This window comes from Paramacrobiotus metropolitanus, unplaced genomic scaffold (genome assembly GCF_019649055.1).
Source record: "Paramacrobiotus metropolitanus isolate TYO unplaced genomic scaffold, Prichtersi_v1.0 Parri_scaffold0000029, whole genome shotgun sequence".
Classification (NCBI taxonomy): domain Eukaryota; kingdom Metazoa; phylum Tardigrada; class Eutardigrada; order Parachela; family Macrobiotidae; genus Paramacrobiotus; species Paramacrobiotus metropolitanus.
Window position 1 is genome coordinate 752,498 of NW_026570249.1, and position 18,155 is coordinate 770,652.

The 18,155-nt window shown below is 41.3% G+C and overlaps 7 protein-coding genes across 8 annotated transcripts; 4 read left to right on the forward strand and 3 right to left on the reverse strand.

Moving 5' to 3' along the window:
* The first annotated feature begins 1,134 nt into the window (after positions 1-1,134).
* Positions 1,135-2,885, forward strand: LOC129588389 (uncharacterized). The gene is made up of 4 exons (XM_055482585.1): positions 1,135-1,369; positions 1,446-1,543; positions 1,629-1,782; positions 2,081-2,885. Exons 1-4 carry the CDS (start codon positions 1,212-1,214, stop codon positions 2,652-2,654), a joined length of 984 nt encoding a protein of 327 aa, XP_055338560.1. The 5' UTR covers positions 1,135-1,211; the 3' UTR covers positions 2,655-2,885.
* LOC129588388 (probable serine carboxypeptidase CPVL) lies at positions 2,749-6,770 on the reverse strand. Of its 2 annotated transcripts, XM_055482583.1 has the most exons (7): positions 6,059-6,770; positions 5,257-5,590; positions 5,040-5,178; positions 4,714-4,743; positions 4,130-4,486; positions 3,285-3,566; positions 2,749-3,144 (listed from the first exon to the last, which is right to left on the reverse strand). In XM_055482583.1, exons 1-7 carry the CDS (start codon positions 6,589-6,591, stop codon positions 3,059-3,061), a joined length of 1,761 nt encoding a protein of 586 aa, XP_055338558.1. In that variant the 5' UTR covers positions 6,592-6,770; the 3' UTR covers positions 2,749-3,058. The 2 variants fall into 2 exon arrangements, with proteins under 2 accessions (XP_055338558.1, XP_055338559.1); XM_055482584.1 differs by lacking the exon at positions 4,714-4,743 and having other exon boundaries at positions 2,752-3,144; positions 6,059-6,769.
* A 249-nt stretch (positions 6,771-7,019) lies between these two features.
* On the reverse strand, positions 7,020-8,755 carry LOC129588392 (uncharacterized). The gene is made up of 4 exons (XM_055482587.1): positions 8,699-8,755; positions 8,371-8,530; positions 8,111-8,301; positions 7,020-7,696 (listed from the first exon to the last, which is right to left on the reverse strand). The coding sequence occupies exons 1-4, from the start codon at positions 8,741-8,743 to the stop codon at positions 7,208-7,210; spliced, it is 885 nt and encodes a 294-aa protein (XP_055338562.1). The 5' UTR covers positions 8,744-8,755; the 3' UTR covers positions 7,020-7,207.
* Positions 8,756-10,010: 1,255 nt separating this feature from the next.
* On the reverse strand, positions 10,011-12,217 carry LOC129588394 (uncharacterized). The gene is made up of 7 exons (XM_055482589.1): positions 11,933-12,217; positions 11,680-11,776; positions 11,425-11,618; positions 11,151-11,227; positions 10,993-11,075; positions 10,783-10,919; positions 10,011-10,708 (listed from the first exon to the last, which is right to left on the reverse strand). The coding sequence occupies exons 4-7, from the start codon at positions 11,198-11,200 to the stop codon at positions 10,205-10,207; spliced, it is 774 nt and encodes a 257-aa protein (XP_055338564.1). The 5' UTR covers positions 11,201-11,227; positions 11,425-11,618; positions 11,680-11,776; positions 11,933-12,217; the 3' UTR covers positions 10,011-10,204.
* A 912-nt stretch (positions 12,218-13,129) lies between these two features.
* On the forward strand, positions 13,130-14,182 carry LOC129588396 (DNL-type zinc finger protein-like). Its single transcript, XM_055482592.1, has 2 exons — positions 13,130-13,656; positions 14,041-14,182. Exons 1-2 carry the CDS (start codon positions 13,280-13,282, stop codon positions 14,159-14,161), a joined length of 498 nt encoding a protein of 165 aa, XP_055338567.1. The 5' UTR covers positions 13,130-13,279; the 3' UTR covers positions 14,162-14,182.
* Positions 14,183-14,235: 53 nt separating this feature from the next.
* On the forward strand, positions 14,236-16,371 carry LOC129588390 (uncharacterized). The gene is made up of 3 exons (XM_055482586.1): positions 14,236-14,482; positions 15,037-15,399; positions 15,606-16,371. The coding sequence occupies exons 1-3, from the start codon at positions 14,236-14,238 to the stop codon at positions 15,908-15,910; spliced, it is 915 nt and encodes a 304-aa protein (XP_055338561.1). The 3' UTR covers positions 15,911-16,371.
* Positions 16,372-16,410: 39 nt separating this feature from the next.
* On the forward strand, positions 16,411-17,790 carry LOC129588393 (uncharacterized). The gene is made up of 3 exons (XM_055482588.1): positions 16,411-16,670; positions 16,786-17,163; positions 17,404-17,790. The coding sequence occupies exons 1-3, from the start codon at positions 16,593-16,595 to the stop codon at positions 17,788-17,790; spliced, it is 843 nt and encodes a 280-aa protein (XP_055338563.1). The 5' UTR covers positions 16,411-16,592.
* The last annotated feature ends 365 nt before the right edge of the window (positions 17,791-18,155 follow it).

Here is an 18,155-nt window from a genome sequence, read left to right on the forward strand (position 1 = left end):
AGTATGACATGATAATTGCCAGTATTGAGTATTACCAAAAGGTCGCCGCTAAGAGTTAGCTCTGTGCATGGGCAGTGGAGGCCACACTTTCTAACAGCATGGGTTCCGTTTCGATATCTGCGTTAAATTACAAAAAGCAGAATACAGAACTTGCACTTATTCTTATTAATAATATTGTAAGTAAGTACTGCAACTTATACAGCGTTAGCTGCCTACACGTACATACAGTATCCATGTACAATACTTATCGTTAATTAACGAAATGTGTACTACTGAACAACTGATTAATACTAATTCAACATACTACATACTACAGTATCTGCGTAAAACAAGTGCAATAACCTTTCCTGCTTCGTCGGCATGCGCCTTATTCGTTCAGTTGCTATAGAGTTCACGGCGATTTTGCAATTCACTTAAATTTTGCACATAAGTCGTCGTAAATCACAATCAGTACTTCTACTTTACCTTTTTTGCTACCTGATAAGTAGAATATTTATATGTTCTTATGGCTAGAAATACGAAACTTGAATCGATAGATTCGATTTAACTATAAATTTATAGGTACTTCGTGTAATCTGTATGTACAATTACTTAACCACGGACGCGGAGAATCATCAAAAAATATTATTACCGTAGAACAGATTTAAGGTTAATTATGTGCGATTCGTTACTCTAGAGTGCGCTGACTCAGCTACCGGCATAAGTAAATTTGATTCAACACCCATCTGACTCGTCTCACCGCGAGGCAAAGATTATGTTGTAATTATACACAAAAACGAAGTCAAGTATCTGCTATCGTTAAAAATCATGAACCCTGTGGGAGCGAACGAGTTTGGAATCATGCCTCAAGCTATAGCTTCGTAAAGAGCAGCGAAGAAAGCATTACTCACTTCCGGAACGAAGTGAATGCGTATCGCTAGAGTAAACTTCAAAACTTTCACATTCACTCGAAAATAATATCACTGCAACAAACAATACCGCACCTTTAACTGTGAACAAAACCTTCAGAAGTCTTAGGAACCTACAAGTGTTAGGTTGGGTATACACGTGGAATCGCTGAAAGAGATATCAAGCGCAAAACCATATAAAACAGGATAATCTAGCTGCTCATTTAATTTCAAGTTGGAACGGTAAACAAACCCAAACTTAGTACCTAAAACGGGAAAAATATCATTTTCTTACATTGATATTTCGTTTCGTTTCACAAAAACATGGCGAAGCTTGGTTTTTCTATTTTTGCTTTGTGCTCCTGCATAATTCTAATCCTTGTTGAGCAGAAAGCCGGTGTTAGTGCTCGATCACGAAGCTCGAAACCGGCTACGACCAGCTGCGGAAAATCATTCTGCGAACACGCGTCGAATTATCCACTGTAAGGGTCATCATTTCGATAAATACTTCGTACTCTTCCGTAAGATACCGGCTTAGTTCAATGGTTTTTTTCCTAGAACGGACACCAACAAAAAATCTCTGGAAAGCGATCCAAAGCTGGCGTTTTTGAAGGGCGCGGTTCCGACCAAGGGCTCTTCGGGTTTAGCCGATGATGGTATTTCTTTATATGCAGAACCTGTTAAATAAACAGCAGAAGTAATTTCACCATCTTGAGCTATATATTCGATATGTTGTATTAGACCCCGACATTCCGAACCAAGCTCCTCAACTGCAGTTGTGTCAGTCCAAAGTGGACATCATCTATCCCCAGGAAGCCGAAAACATTCGTGGTCAGCGGCGTTTCATTATCAATTTCGGTCCGTTCACCCAGGGTCTAACCATCGAACGGTGCACGTAAGTCTTAATGCCGAACTTTAACGTACTACTACATACCATAACTTTACATAAACCCTGATAATTAAAATAAACTTTACGTAAATCACATAAGTAGATTTTAATAAACTTTACATACTTTTTAATAAACTTTACATAAACCCTGATAATAATTATAACTTACTAGAACTAACTTAACTAACTTACTAGAACTATCTATTAAATTTTTATTTACGCAGTTAATTACCACTCTACATTACGCTTACTTTTTGATTCCATTTACCGGCATAATGTCAAAAAGCTGTTTTATCAAATACAGGGTAGACAACTTTCGTTTACCTTGCAACTACGTCGGCATCCCGCCCGCCTACCAGTCCATCTGCATCCAGCGGGAATCCGAGCACCGCTTAAACACCATCGAGACGGACGCTTCCGGTCAAGTGCAGACCAGCGTGGACACCTTCCGCTTTCCCAGCTACTGCGCCTGCAAGATCATCCCGGCCCCCATGGCCGCCACGCTGCAGGCCAACCGCTGCGCTCCGGAAGCCGCTCCCTTCGCCACCGGCCCGCAGTTTTATGCAGCGCCCGCCACGGCGGTACTGCAGCCGCTGACGACGTCCAATTACGCCCCGGCACCGGTACAGGGTGGCTATGGACAGGGTCTGGCTTCCAATGCCGGGTTTGCGGGAGCCGGCGGATACGGACAGATGGGATACGACGGCGCCCCAGTCAGCGGAAGTGGTGCGAGTTTGACCGGCCGAAGTGATGGGTTGTTCAACAGTCCGTCCAGTGGTTTTAACACCGGCTCAAATGGAGCTGCAGCGCCGGCGAAATCAGGATTGGCGGGATTCCCCACGTCGTCCAGAGGGTATCCAGGATTTTTCATTCAGTAGAGCGCATACTCTGCTAGTCTGTCTAAAGACTTCCAGCATGGGAACAAACTCATGCAACTGCATGTTCTCTTTCTTACTCGGCTATCGAAAGTCTATTTTATAATTTTTCTCTGGCTTTAATGCGTCATTTTCTTATAAACAGAGTGTTACTGTTTTCCAAGTTGCCTCCAATAAAATTATCTGCCACTTGCACACCAATTTATTTTACAAGTTCTCCAAAACTTTTCAAAGTCAGCAAAAGCTAATTTCGAATAAACGAAGGAATCGAAATACTTACTAGCAGAATTCGACAAAACAATTTACAAAACTGGAAGACACATAAAACTGTAAAGGAACTTGAGCAAAGTATCACAAAATTCTAGAATCACCGGGAAGGTAGACAGAATTGTTGCACCGCTTTTCTTTCAGTTGTGGAATGTTTGGCCGTAGAGGAAACGATAGATCATGTCGAAGGCAAAACGCGGTTGATCATAAGGCACCATGTGTCCAGCTGTAAAATGTTCCCCAGGTTAATACATAACAAGAACAACTTAAGTTATCGAAATGTACCAAATACCAGTAAAATTATACAGAAATTGGCAGAAACCTAGTTCTTACAGTGTAGCACAAACAGCGCTACAAATCAGTTACCTCGACGAACAGCAACCTGATAAAATTCTCCAGAATGTCTCACATAACCAGCTGGTTCCACGTCGCTATCCTCCACTTTCCAAATATATTTTGTGGACTTTTTATAGTCGGCTGCTCCTTTCCAATCCAGCAGTTCCAAATATTTTTCGGTGAATGGAAGCGCACAAATGATGTCTAACTGACCATTATAAATTAAAACGCGGTAATTTTCCAGTAAAGGGACCAGATAATTCTTTGCAGTTTGGAAAATATCCTCCAACAAAAACTGTTCAACCTTTACCCCTGACAAACAAAAAAAAATTACTTCGTAAACACCAGAAGGAGATCGTAAGCTACTTAATTTGTGGACGACTATTAACGTGGTAAGCTACGCCGCTTTTCTGCCATCGCTCTACGCTCATCTATGTATGGTAGTAAAGATGCTTTACTTACAGTATTTACTACAGTAATTAGCAAGCATCCACAAATTTGCTCGTTTGGCAAAAGATACTTTAGCTTTACACTTACCGTAATTTAAAAGCAAAGCCATCGTGACAAAAAAATAAATAAAATTTTATACACCCTGAATTTAATAAATTTAACTCAAAAGAAATTCGCAAATGGCAATAACGGGGTAAATTATCTACTCGGTTCTAACTTCTAAGACACTTAACCAAAATCAATGTCTATAGTTATTTGTGGTATGGCATCATAAGTACAGATACATATAGCCAGTATTATGTACAAAGTGCTACTGTAACCGTATTATGCACTTATAAAAATACCGCTACAATTAACATTGCCCAGTCCAGCAACAATTCTTGTGGTCCACAAATTACAAATTATTACTAGTCAGCATTTCTTACCTCCATCAAAAATCTGGTTACCAACATGTAACGCTTTCCGCACATAGCACTGGTTGACATACTGCCAATAATACGCCAGCCCTTCGGGATCAGCAGATAAGAGGAAATTATAATAAAACCGCGAGCCGGTAATATTGTAGAAGTAAGTGGGATACTTCCAAATATCGCCATCAACAAGCGGATCCTCAATGTTGAAGGCTTCTCGGAAGTTACCTGCCCGAATGGCAGCCTGAATCAGCAGGGTTTCGTTGCGTAAATATTCCGCTTCGTTGATATCGGCCATGCCAAGACTGTATAGAAGATCACCGAAATCCAGCATGTTTTCTGGATCAACAAAGCCGTTCCCCAAAGCAATGCCTACACAGAACAAAATCCCAGATAATAAAAAGTCCACGAAACAACGCCATTCTGGAAAAAATGTATAGCTAACTGATTATTGAGCGACAAGGGATCAAATTATTAATAACAACCAATTAATAACTAGAAAAATGCAAGTTGGCGTGCATTAGCAGACCGGAGCGAGACTTAAACGAAATGTCCGCTGTGGTAGCTATGTAGGTCTCCACAGTGCCCACAATAAGTACCATATAATGGGCTTCCGGAAAACGCACATCCTGAAAATATATGCTCCAGAGTTTTTGTACTACAGGGTTGCCCATTTTCTTGTATTAACAGCTTCAAAATTTCGTGCAAATTGCATATACTTCCTAAGAAATTTTCAAAACGATACGTTTGAGTAAGAAGTATCGTTTTGAAAAATGTGGTCAAAACGTTAGAGAAATCAAGTTCGGCGCATCAATAGGGCTCATTTTACGTTCGTAACATACCGTAACAATTACTTATTAAACCCTACGAGTAAGGTTACTTTATTTGCAAAAGGAGACTGCGGAGATGGGTAATGACAACCAACCTTTAAAAGGCAATTTAAGCGGCGCTTTGGGATTATTGACATGGATAGTGTAACCCAGCGCCGGTACATATTTCCCAGCGTACGATTCTCCGGATACATACAGTGATCCTTGCTGATATTGCGGGAACATCTCATAAAACTGCAAAGATCAATAGGAACAACACATAACTGAATGTTGAATACTTTTCTGCAGATCTTGATGTTTTCTTGTACATACCTGCAACAGGGCCTCGTATAGATTTTTGCCGACTTGATCTTCATTCCGTGCATATCCGGCGTCCGTCTTGGTAAAGCTGAAACCCGTGCCAACTGGGTTATCAATGTAGATAACGTTGGCTAATAAGCTCCAGCGATAATCACGCGGCTTCAGCTGAAAATCAGCGGTCAACGACCAGGGGCCGTGTTCGTCGAATAAACCGAACATGGAGGTAGCGCCCGGTCCACCCTGCAGCCACAGTAAGACCGGAGCGTCTTCCGGGACGGCCACTTCCGCCGGGAAGAACCAGAAGAACAGATTGCTCGAGTCGGACTGGTTCACCGTGAAATAACCACTAAATAAACGGCACAAAACATTATGTACCAAAACCGTAAGGAACGTTTGCAACAAAAATCTTCTGTAAAAACTTATTCAAATTTTTGTTCAGCTTTCCAGTTTTTTCCACAAGATAAGTAACACAATTCATAGTTGTACCAAATGGCTCTGCAAAACAGTACATATGTAACAATATTAATTTTTACTAATTTGTTTTCACTCTTCTATGTCTAAAAACTCTTTAAATCAGTAGAAATTAAAACAGACGAATAATTTATAAAAATCACCAAACACACTAACAACTAGAGCTAAAGTACATATTACCAAAAATATATTGTGAGCGATGCTCGTCTCTGCAAATTAAGGTGAATAAAAGTAAATGTTACCAACCAAAAAAAGTATTATTTTAAATTTTTTAAATTAGATATTACGTAAATAATTAATTTAGCTAACATTGCACAACCAAAGTCAGTTTTTCAAGTTTTACCTGTAGCTGACAATATCCGTGCCCGGCAAACGTACTCGCGCCAACTGTTGCGCCTCTGAAATATTCCCATTGCGGATCAGCGGCGTTAGAATGAGCGGATCACCAGCCGGACAATCTTTCGCCGTCAGCTGACCGAACTGATGCGGTTTCCAGGGCTTCCAGAACGGCCGATCCGTGAGCAATTTCGTCTGTCCTTCCTGCGGACGTCCCTTATACAATTTCTCCACGATGTGCTGTGGGAGGATGGATCGCTTGTGAACGGTGTGGGGTTTCTCTTCAGACTCGGAGGATGTACCGAGAAGGTGTTTAGGCAACTTAGGAGTTTTCGTATCCTTCCCATGAAAATGGAGCTTGGAGGGCGGCCGTGGATTTTCTGCTGGTTTCTCTACATCCTCGCCTCCGATGTGCTTCGGTAACGTCCTATCCTTGGTCGCAACGTTGGGGATGGTATCACTGTTTGGGGAAATGGAGGCTAGCAGTAGAGGCACGCACGCGCAGGAGAAATATAGCAACAAAAATCCCCTCGCAGACATTCTGCAGCGAAGCGAGTACTGCAATAAACTTCAGAGAAAGATCCGCTCTATTGAACTAAAATATTACTGTTTAGTGTTTACGATGTAGAAACATTAAAACCGTGCACGCAAGTTTAACTAATGATAACTGAAATGTACGCTGCCATTTCGGTGAAGACTGAAGATTTCAAAACAAAAATTCCACAACATCGTCTGTTGGAGTTTTGCATACAAGCGCACCCGCCCCAGATAGACAGTGTGGTGGAGTTTATTGGATAGTGCGATCACTGACTGCGATGCTGTGAACACTGATACTCGTACCGTCGTACGCACAGTACGCACTTCCGCCAAGCGGAAGTGAAAATTTGTACAACACTATTTTTGTGGCGAACAGCTGAAGTCAGTCGTCCTGCAGGTCAATGTCAACTTCCAAGCTAGCGAAATTTGGTCTCAGAATTTTTTTGGCACTTGACATACCAAAGTCTCTTAACAATAACTTTGTCAACAGCTTCAACAGTATCACAAATAAGTACAGCGTTTTCCTTTAAAGCTAACAATTATAAGCATGAGCCATACACTGGAAAGTCATAATATTATTACTACCGTGAAATTCCACCTGTACAATGTACGACGATCATTAAGCATGCGAATTGAGCACGTCTGGATGAAAGAAGGGAATTTCCGTGTTAACAAAATGATGACCCGGCAGATCGTAATCGCTAACCCGTCCGCTGTACGGTTTATCCGGATGCATATGGTGTGATCCACTGTGGAAGAATTCCGCGTTCTCCCAATGTCGTTGGCTCTCCTGCGCCCGGAGATTGTGTATGTGATCCGCCGGCAGAGGATCTTCAGCGAAGACCGTCTGGTTGCCGATCGCAATGCTGTTGGATTCGGTGGGTAGGGCGGAGCGTTTCCGGCGCCGGTACTGATGCTGGTAGGCCTGCGGAATATCCGTCTGCACGGTGTTGTGTGATGCTACGTAGGCCGGGGGCTTGCCTGGCCGCTGGATGACGGGCGGTGGCAGAGCGGTCACGGCGCCGTATCCCAGGCGGCAGCACTGGACCCAGTCGATGCGGTACTCTTGATGGATTGGGTTGAATTTGGCGGCGGTACCCGTTACCACCTAAACATTCGCATTCGAAAGAGGGCATTAGGAGCTTCGAGGTACAGAGTACAGTACAATCTGCACAATTTTGAAAACTTCCTTACGAGATAATGGTTTACATGAACGTAACACTAATTATTAATGTATCTTTTTTAATTACCTTAAGCGTAATTATGTAAAATGATACCTTAATGATTAAACTAAAAATCGAGTTTCCAGTAGTAGGTTAAAAATTAATTCAATTTATCCATGCGCGCCACGAGTTACAAAAACTTCGTTCAGTCATTCTAAAGAGGTTCAGTAACTTAATAATAATTCCAAAATGACAATTCGAAAATGACAAATTTATAATTAATCTAGATAAGGAAAGATATGTCGTATAGCCGGTATAGGTAAAAGATGTTTAGACTGTAAATTCGTACGTATCCTTACATAGCCAGTAGCGCAGTTCACCAGGAAGTAGTTCCCATCGTAATACTCCCAGTATAAATCGTGAGTCGGAATATAGTAGCATGACACGTAGTCAATGTAGTATCCCGGTGGCGTTTGGCAGCATTTATATGGCTGGATGAGATCCGTGTTGGGGGTAAATGTCCAGAACACCCAATCGTTGTCCCAGTAGCCTGAAGAAAAATTTTTGTTGAAATGTGCCACGCCTGGTGCAACATTTTGCAGCGATGCAACCAACATACCGACTACGAATGTGTTGCGTGTTAATGTATGATTTCCGGGATCATAGCAGAAGAAGTTTATCCGATAATCATGCATGAAACAATTTCGGTAGTAAGGATACAATCCATTCGATGGTGGTTTATATGGGAACATAAACTTGCACCATACATAAGTTAAAGCCTGCAGAAGTAGAACATCATATAATAATTATGCGTTCCAACCGACAGGTTTTCTGTTGTTATTCAGAAGACGTTGTTCCAAATTAAAAGTACTCGCAGGTGCTTCTGACTTTCAAAACTGTTTTTCATGCATGTACACACTACAATTAATTAACCAAATCAGACTTACTCCAAAATCCCAGATATTGTCACTAAAAAACCAAACCAGGCACATTTATTACAGGCCATGCGGACACTTTGGAATTTTGGCTTACTTACGAAATACCTGCAAAAATTAACATTTTATATAAACCGCACAAAAAGTGTGTTAAATGCACAGTGCGAAATAAAAAAAACGGTTCTTACCAATGACGGCTTCTCCATCGAAACATTCCACCGTCCACTTCCGGTTAGGCTGATTTTGTGTGCCGGGTGCTTGTGCTCCATGGTATGTGGAGATGATGTTGTCCCCCTAGGATTTACTGTAGGTTAGAACCATTACCGGTGCACACGCCGTCTGTTGGCGCCAACACGACACAGTGACCAAATGATTATCTCTGCGCTAATTTTTTAAAAACAGTTTTTTTAATTACACATAAAATCTGGCAGAAGCAAATTATATATTGTATTGTATTTCGCAAATTGTCCACTGCATGAATGCATAATAGTGATACAAGGCACCGTCCGTTCTTACCGTTGGATATCCTCTGTACATAGCATAGTACCAATATGTCCCCGACACCAGCGTCCATTGCAATATGCTACATAGCGCTACATAATATAACGAAAGACACCCACATCTCATCATTATGATCAACAGCTGACGAACCCCTTTAATTGGGATGGACTGCCAATGAGATGCAAAACAAGGGCGCGGTTGTACGGGAGAACTTTACATAATTACTATATTGTGATATAATATGATAACGAAATCCAGTTGATAGAAACGATTTTGTTCGAGGTTACTGCAACGTGCCGGCATAGACAACGGCATGTCTTGTAGTTTGTACATCTGTGATTGTTCATTGTCATGATCAAAGGTGAATACAAGGCCAGTGGCTGTGTTGTGGCACATATTCGCATAACGAAATATAGGCGTATCATTATTAAGCAACACGCCGACAATGCCCATTAGCTATTTGTAGCGAAAAGGTAAGGATGCAAGATGATGCTCTTCCGCAAATTGCTGACCGTAATTCATATTGCAATATTGCTGGTGGTTATTTTACTGCAGCGCTTCGGCACGTTAATTGGCTTTGTTGCCGAAATGAGTGTCTGTTTAACTGACCTCTCGAAACATATCGAAGTTTGCCGACTTTTCACAGGAGCTCTTAATATATGCATGCACTCGTATAATTAACTACATAGAATTTTTATGCGCACAACTTTTACTTATACAAATCTGTGTGCATAAAATTATTACAAATTTAACAATCGGTATTATAAATTCAATGCGGCTGGAATCAATTATACAAAAAGCGAAGCGACAACTCATTTTGCATTTCCGACTTTATTTACTTGAAAAGTTTTGACCTGTGCAATGCAAAAAGAATCCAAATTAAGCCTACTCCAATGCACGGGCAATTATTATCACACATAAAAATGAACCAACAACACAATAACTGCCAAAAATAATTCAGATCAGCAAAAACCGCAAAACAACTTCTGTTTGAACTTAACAGAAAACAATTGAGCATCACATGGATTCCATCAAGACCGGGGATTTATCCTGCTCTGTGATTTTCTTGTCCGATACCGACGGCTTGCTAGCGTTACTTGTCCCATCGGCTTCATGGGCGGTGTCTTCATGGTGACGCCCAGTATCCAAGAAAGGTGACTGCATAAACGGCCCATCTCCCGGAAGTGGGTGTTCCCTTGCGAAGGCCGTGTGGCGTTTGGTATGCTGAGCCGTCGGGCGATCCGTTGAGCGCTTCCCGCGGTACTGATGGGCGTAGTCGGAGGGAATATCCACCGCGGTCAGGGCGTTGTTGGCTGAGTAGGCCACTGGGCCACCTTTAGGCGTGGCCACGATGGGCGGTGGTAGGGACACGATGGCACCGTATCCTAACCGGCAGCACTGCAGCCACTCGATGCGGTATTCCGTTGGGATGATCGGACTAAGCTTCTTGGAAATGCCGGTCATTACGTAGCCGGTCGCGCAGTTCAACAGGAAGAATTGCGAATCGTAATATTCCCAGTACTAAGAAAAAATAACTAATGGAATATTAATCATTTAAGGGAAAATTGTCCAAACGCAGTTTTTAAGGGGCGGACCTGATCGTGAGTCCATACATAATAGCAGGACACATAATCGATGTAATATCCCGGTGGTGTTACGCAGCATTTGTATGGTTGACTGGGATCAATTGCTGTTCGATACACCCAAAATGATAGTTCGTTATCCCATAATCCTGTAAAATAAAAACTGGGAGCTGATTTCCGTGCCGCAGTTTTATTTTGCTGCTGTGTCACGGCAATTTGTACCGGTTATGAAGGTATTGGCGCTTCGAGTATGGTTTCTTGGATCATAGCAGAAGAAGTCCACCGTGTAATTTTTTACAATGCAACTAAAACACCACAGCATTTGAAACCGGCAACACATTTTACCGCATTGACAATTAATTCTGAATCAGACTGCTTACTGGGGGAAATAAGGATACACATTCCTGGTTGATATTTTGTAAGGAAACATAAACTTGCACCATAGTTGTGTTATGCCCTGCAATAAAATAATCATTGTTTGCAACATGCACATCACAAACATGGCAGCAATCTCCAATGCAATCGCAAGTTTACCAAAAATAATTAGACATAATATATTTAAGCTGGAAACGAAGCGCGCCAGCATAAATGCCATCTTGTGTGAAACAAGAAATTGACGACCAAATTAATTGAGAAATTTTGCCGTCAACTTACCCCGAAATCAAACACGTTGTCCCTGAAAAATAAAAAAAAGCCATTAACTTTATCAATGCGTACAAATTAACGCTTGTCAACAATTGAAAATCCGCTTGGGCCGGCAACACAAAGTAGTCCGTATGCCAAAACCACAATTTGATGGGAATGTCAGTATAAACGATAATCTTGGGAAAAGTATACTTACAAAATACCTGCAAACGAAAAAGTTAAAGCAAATCAAACCAGGAGAAATGCTGTAAAACGTTTTCATACCAATGGCAGCTTCTCCATCCAGACACTCCACTTGCCACTTGGAATGAGGCGTATCTGGACCGCCGTTTGCGTGTGATGTTGTAATTACTGTGTCACCCTATAAACATGCCGGCAGAAAAAATGCGTGATCAAAAATCATGATGCTTGGTAAAAAATCATGATAAAAAATGCGTGGTAAAGGACAACAAGATCTTCATCATTGTGATTTGTATGAGAGAGTAAGTTCACAATACACAATTACACATTAACTCACCGTGCCATAACTCCTATACGTGCCATAATAAAAAGGTGTGCCGGAAACGGTTGGGAGACAGAGGAACAGCGCAACTATTATAAAACCAAAAATAGGCCATGAACAGATATTGGTCAGTAATGAGCTGCGTGGTTGTCGTGTAGCCGGCATTGTTGTGCAGGTGAATTGCACAATTCTAAACAACTGACACGACCAGTGTCGTCAACAGAAGCATACCGACCTTTCGTCGTGCTGCATAACGAACTGTATGGGCCTATGGCCAGCGGAACTGTCGAGGTAGTTTTGCGGAGGATTTCGGCAGTTTATTAGTCATTTTTGCAGCATTGCCGGTGTGTTCATGTTGTCGGCTGACCTAGACCTTGTGTTACATGCTGTTGAGGATGCGCCTCAGCATCAGGTATAATAATTTAGCAAGCCGTTAGTGGTTTAATGCTTATATTTCCTCGGGCAGTACTCGTACACTACGTTCTGCTTAAAACAGATATTACATTAATTTTGTTATTACTATGCACATTTTAAGATCTGTTGATTCCGGATGAGGATTTGTTAACTTAGCGTGCAATCGATAACCATAACGCAATATTTGTTTAATACCTTAACTGATCTACATCGGGTTCAGGACCTAGTCAGTATCGCAACTATATTCATAAAATCAAATGTTGGGGCTGCAGCAATATACTAAAGTATATTAGAAATCCTGATACCGCAACACGTAAACATGAAATGTCATCAGTTATTCATTATTATTCATTATTCATTTTTGATAATATAGATTTCGAGAAACCGTTTTGTGGTTAAACTTTTACGGGTAAACCATATACATTCGGCGCTTTGTGGACAAATTAATACGGAACAAGCGCGGACGCCGCCGACTCGCCGGGACGTCTTGATAACAAGCAACAAACTCTTTCCAAGAAAAGAATAAGGAATCCTTATATTTCCTAATTAGTAATTAGGATTTTTTGGTTAATTATGACTTTGCAGTCATAAGTCAAAGATAAATGTGCTCGTTCATACACTGAACAGTGGACACTGGACACGAAACATAATCAGGAATAATATTCACTGCTTATTGTATACGTTGCCAGGTTGCCGGTTGCCGGTTGCCGTTGCCTGCCGGCAGTGCATATTTCACTGACGATGAGGTGGTTGCTACATGAAAAATTCGGTTGCTTCCGGTTCCTGTCTCACCCGACGCGCACGGCATTTCGAAATTTTGTTTTCTGTGCTTCACTTGTGCAGAAAAATTTCGCAATTTTATAGAAATATCGTCATAAATTATTACCTGTTGATCGTCATAGTCAATAATTTATAATATAACTTAGTTTGGTTATTTTTCATGGAAACATGTTTTTACGCTTGGCAGGTGGTACAGTTTCATTGTGTTCTCGGCATCTAAAGCGACATCTCACGGTAAATCAACCTGCAGAATTTATTCGCCTTCCACTTCGCGCTACCCTGCCTGGAAGTCAAAATACGGTTCTGAGATACTGCTCCACGTATTCCACCGAGAAACTCCGAGAATCTTCGCAGCCGCTTACCAAAGTTGATACCAAAATCGCTTTGGGATTCACCTGTAAACCGTGTGGTCAGCGGACTCACCGTTTGATCTCGCGAGCTGGTTACGAGATAGGACTGGTGGTGATAAAGTGCTCGAACTGCAACAACTATCACTTGATTGCGGATAATCTTGGTGTGTTTAAAGACCTGGCGCCCGGGGTCAAGTAAGTTTTTAAATTTCGCATCGTACACTTTACAGAATTTAGTTACAGTACTTCTTTGTAATTTACGACTCGTGATAGCGAATCGCTTACTAAATACACAAATGTAATTAAATTCAAATTTAATTGCTGTGCTGCGGATGAATCTCTTCATTTCCGTTAGCGGATATTGAAGTTTGTCATTTTTTTTATTTTTGAGCTGGGAAAACTGAGTAATAATTAAAAGGCAATGTGAAGATATTTTTAATCTAAAGTATTGTTTGTAGAAGCATTCAACATTTTTTATATTTTTAAATGAGGTTTTCAAAACTAAAATACGTGAAAAATGTGAGCATTTTTTAAAACTGAAATATGTGGTCTTTTTAAAACTAAAATATTTGTTAATAGAAACATCGAAGATATTCTGGCCGAAAAAGGCGAATCCATTCGCAAGCATTTGGAAACCGACGAAGTTTTTGAGGTTGGCGATTTCCCTGCTGAGAATCCCGTGAAAGACCCCAAGGCCTAATCGTCTTGGTTATCTAACTTATTTTCCCTTTTCCGCAATTAATTTCGCCATCACGGAATTTATTTACCTTCACCATGTCTGATGGAGATGGAGACGCTTCGGCTGTCGTACCGGCGGCTGGCGAAAATCCGTGGGAGTTTGCGGCGGATAAAACCTTCAAAAAACAGATGCTGCGGAAAGGCGTCGGACTGATATGTCCGCGGGATGGCAGTGTGTGCCGTGTACGTATTGATCCCAGTGGAACTACAACTGAGGAGTTTTTGAGTGAGCGCAGTTTGCATTTGCGAGCGGGATTATCGGGGGTTGCTGAAATTGTCATCGGTACGAGTTTGTGAGCAGGAAACTTATTATTTATCGACTAATCAAACCATGGATGATGATAGTGTAATAGGTTACTCTTTCGTTGTCGGATTGCTCCTGTTGTAATTATACCGCTAATATTATACCGCTAATTTCCCCTTTGAAAATTCTGATTTTTTGCTTTTGGAGCTTTAGTCTTTAGGCGGTTACATACAATGCTTGTGGAGCTTTTGTTATTTGAATCATTTTTATGTCATTCGTTAAATTTGTGGATTCTAAAATTCGGTTCGATTTTATCCTTTTACAGTAAAGACAGCTAGCTTTACCTAAAGTTCTGGTTTTACGTAAAGTTGAGTTTAAGCTGAGTAGAGTTGAGTTCTGCTTAAATCGGTTAGTTTAACGTAAAAAGAGATGGTTTGGAACAGGGCTGAGGTGAAAACAAAATCGAGATTTATTTGAGAATTACGTTATTTATTGCTGTTTATTTGGGTAGTGTATCGATTATCGTTGTTTATTAATTTTTGGTTGCGTAAATTGACAGTGTATCGTCACTTTGTATGTGCTCATTTTTATAGGAGAAAGCGACACTGAACTGGATGATATGTTGGACAAAATTCTGCAGCATATGAAACCTGAAGAGCTCTCTCGGTTCTCATTCCAAATCCACACCAAGGAAAAGACTGCTGTGCAGCCGGCACTAACCGGTTCCTCTCCTGTGTCCGCGGTGGAAGTGCAGATCGAATTAATGTCTTTCCAAGAAGTTCCTGAGCTATGGGAGCTCAATCCCGCTCAGTTGGTGGATTCAGCCAAGCATCATAAAGAACGCGGTGTTGGGTGGTTTAAATCGGGGCAGACAATGTATGCTCTGCGACGGTTTGCACGGGCCATGCGGGCTTTGTTGGTCATTGATCAGGAAGCACTTGATAATCTCGCAAAAGGTATGGCTGAGACCGAGACTCTGAGTCGTCCAGAAAATTATTGGTTGCATTTACGCATTTTGATGCGAATATTATTTATGTAAATTGAGAGATTTTACGGTGCCATCAGATGTACCATCATGTACGTACGTTGTACGTTTAGCGTGATTTGATCGCTCCGATTTTGCACTTGCAAGATATTTATTGTTGTCTTTTTGTTTTGTTAGAAAACTCTGGCGCTCGGGAATTACTGGGCGAATTTCGGTCTTTGATATGCTCTTTGTATTTGAATATCGCTGCCATCCAGCTGCAGTCAAGCAGTTACAAATCGGTGGTAGATAACTGTACCAAGGCCTTGAAATTTGATCCGCAGAACGTTAAAGCATATTATCGGCGAGGCACAGCTCATGCCAGGCTATTGGACAAGCAGTCCGCGAAAGAGGACTTATTAATTGCTTTGAAAATGGCTCCTAATGATGCGGATATTCGACGGGAATTACGCCTGCTCGTGGGACCGAATACTGAGTTGTGAAGTAGCGGTGGATGCAGTGCAGATATGATACAAGAACACAAACTGATGTATTTGTTCAGCTGGATGTTTTGACAAGCCTGGGTAGGCGTTTTTAGAATTTTTGCTGTGTTCTAGAAGTTGTGAATAATGCCTGGAAAATTCCTGTGTTGTTTCCGGGGCTGTGTTTAATTTGGACACTGGATTTGATAAATAAATTTTTATTTGGCAAAAGTCAAAACTGTTGGAGATTTGGGGGCGTCGGAGATTACGTGATTTCACTGAATATACCGAGCTTTACCGGTTGAAGTCATGATCCTGCTGGGAGTTTTTTGTGATTTTTGGTCTAACATTCAGCTGTACTTATGAATCATCTGGTTGTATAATCTGGGATTTATGTAACTCGGAATTTCATGGTCATGGCCAGAAAAGTACGATCGCTGTCGATAATCATCTCAAGGTTCGAGAACGATAGTACTTCATAGTAAAATCTTGTCCAGAAAAATTTGAGTTTGATCTTCTGTTTCGCCGCAAATGATTTCCAGTCCCTTCAGTGTCTTGTCTGAATATTTGACACCATATGATTTGAAAACGCTGTGTAATCTGGATGTTTTGAAACTTTGCGGCCTGATCTGTGCGTTTTAACATAACAGAGTATTAATTATTATTGATTAATGTTGTTAATCGTGTATAGTACTTCATTTTGATGCAAAAATTGCGGAGGATGATATATCAACTGAACGGCCAATTCAAACTGTTGTCACTGTTAATATTAATTTCCCAGGTACGAACTCTGTTCCTTGTTTCAAGACCAAATTTGATCGAGAAAATGTTTGATCCCGCGTCTCTTTTTCTGTTAACATTTATGTAGTAAGCACATTCAAACCGCTTTCCTACAGTTTCCAACACCAACAAAGCCACACTCTTTGGTACGAACACGTCGCCAGGACCATGAAGACGCAGTAGTGGACAACATCCAGGTGTACCATATCGCCAACGGATCAGGACCGTATTATTTCGCTCCTCCGGTGCAACCGGCTGCACCGGCGCCATACCAACCGGCAACCACACAGTACGCCATGAACCAGCCGTATTATCCTCCGAATTACGGATCTCCGCAGGTTCCCCCATATAACGGCTATCCCTCGTATTCCGGCATTCCGTTTAGTTCGGGATTATTGGGATCATATCTAACTGCCTTGTTAGCCACTCAGTACGGACTGGGTTATAATTATCCCGGTTATGGGTTTGATGGATACCAGCAGTTTCCGTATGACGTACGTAAAACCAGCTGCATAATAGTTAATTATCAATCATTGAGGTCACCTATTGGCTGTTGACCAGAGCTGGCAGAACATGATGCTGATCCGCAATGTTGAGGACAAATTAATCTGATTCTTAAACACACAAACGAATAAATAAATTTAATTATGATAAGTTGATTTTATTTTTAATTATTTTTCAATTTTGTTGTACCATTGTACTTAAAATACTTAATCCTTTCTCTGAACGCGTAGGCGACATCGTACATTAACAGACCATACGGGTACGCCTCCGCTTATGACACCCGTTTTCGAGGTTATGCGGATGGCTATAACGACCAACTATCATCGTATTATTTGCCCTATCCCTTCGGTTATCCACCCCGTAGTGATTACCCCAGTAAATTAGCGGCTAATACCGGATACGGTTACGGAAGCGATTACGGGCCGACGAGCTATACCGGGTACCGGTATGATGGGGATAATTACGGTTATGGCCGGCGAGGCTACCGGCATCGTCCCCGTACTGCGGACAGTGAAGACGACGTAGTCGAAGATAGCTTTAGAAACGCCGGGAATATTGTGAATTCAAAATTGGATTCCACAAATATCACCGACACCGGCAACGCGGGCGCAGTATGATAATGAAGTATCCGTAATTGTAGCTCGGTTGCGTCCTATACACCACGGAATAATTTTTTTATATTGTTTATTTTGCAGTGTAACGCTGTCCATATTTTGTAAGTGGATTTTTATCTTGTTAATAAAATATCTCGTATTAACTCTGAACGAAAGCAAAAGTGTTTTACAAATAAAAATGCACTTAGACGGTCACACGGCATTAACGCAAATGGAATGTTCAATGTTTGTGGGCTCTTGTAATATCAATATTCGTTTTAGTTTTTAAAGACGAAATCAGTTGAATCGTAACCAGTCCCTTAATAATCCTAATACTTCCGTGTGGCTTTCGTGATTGGGCACATCATTACTTAATTAAAGTCGTCATG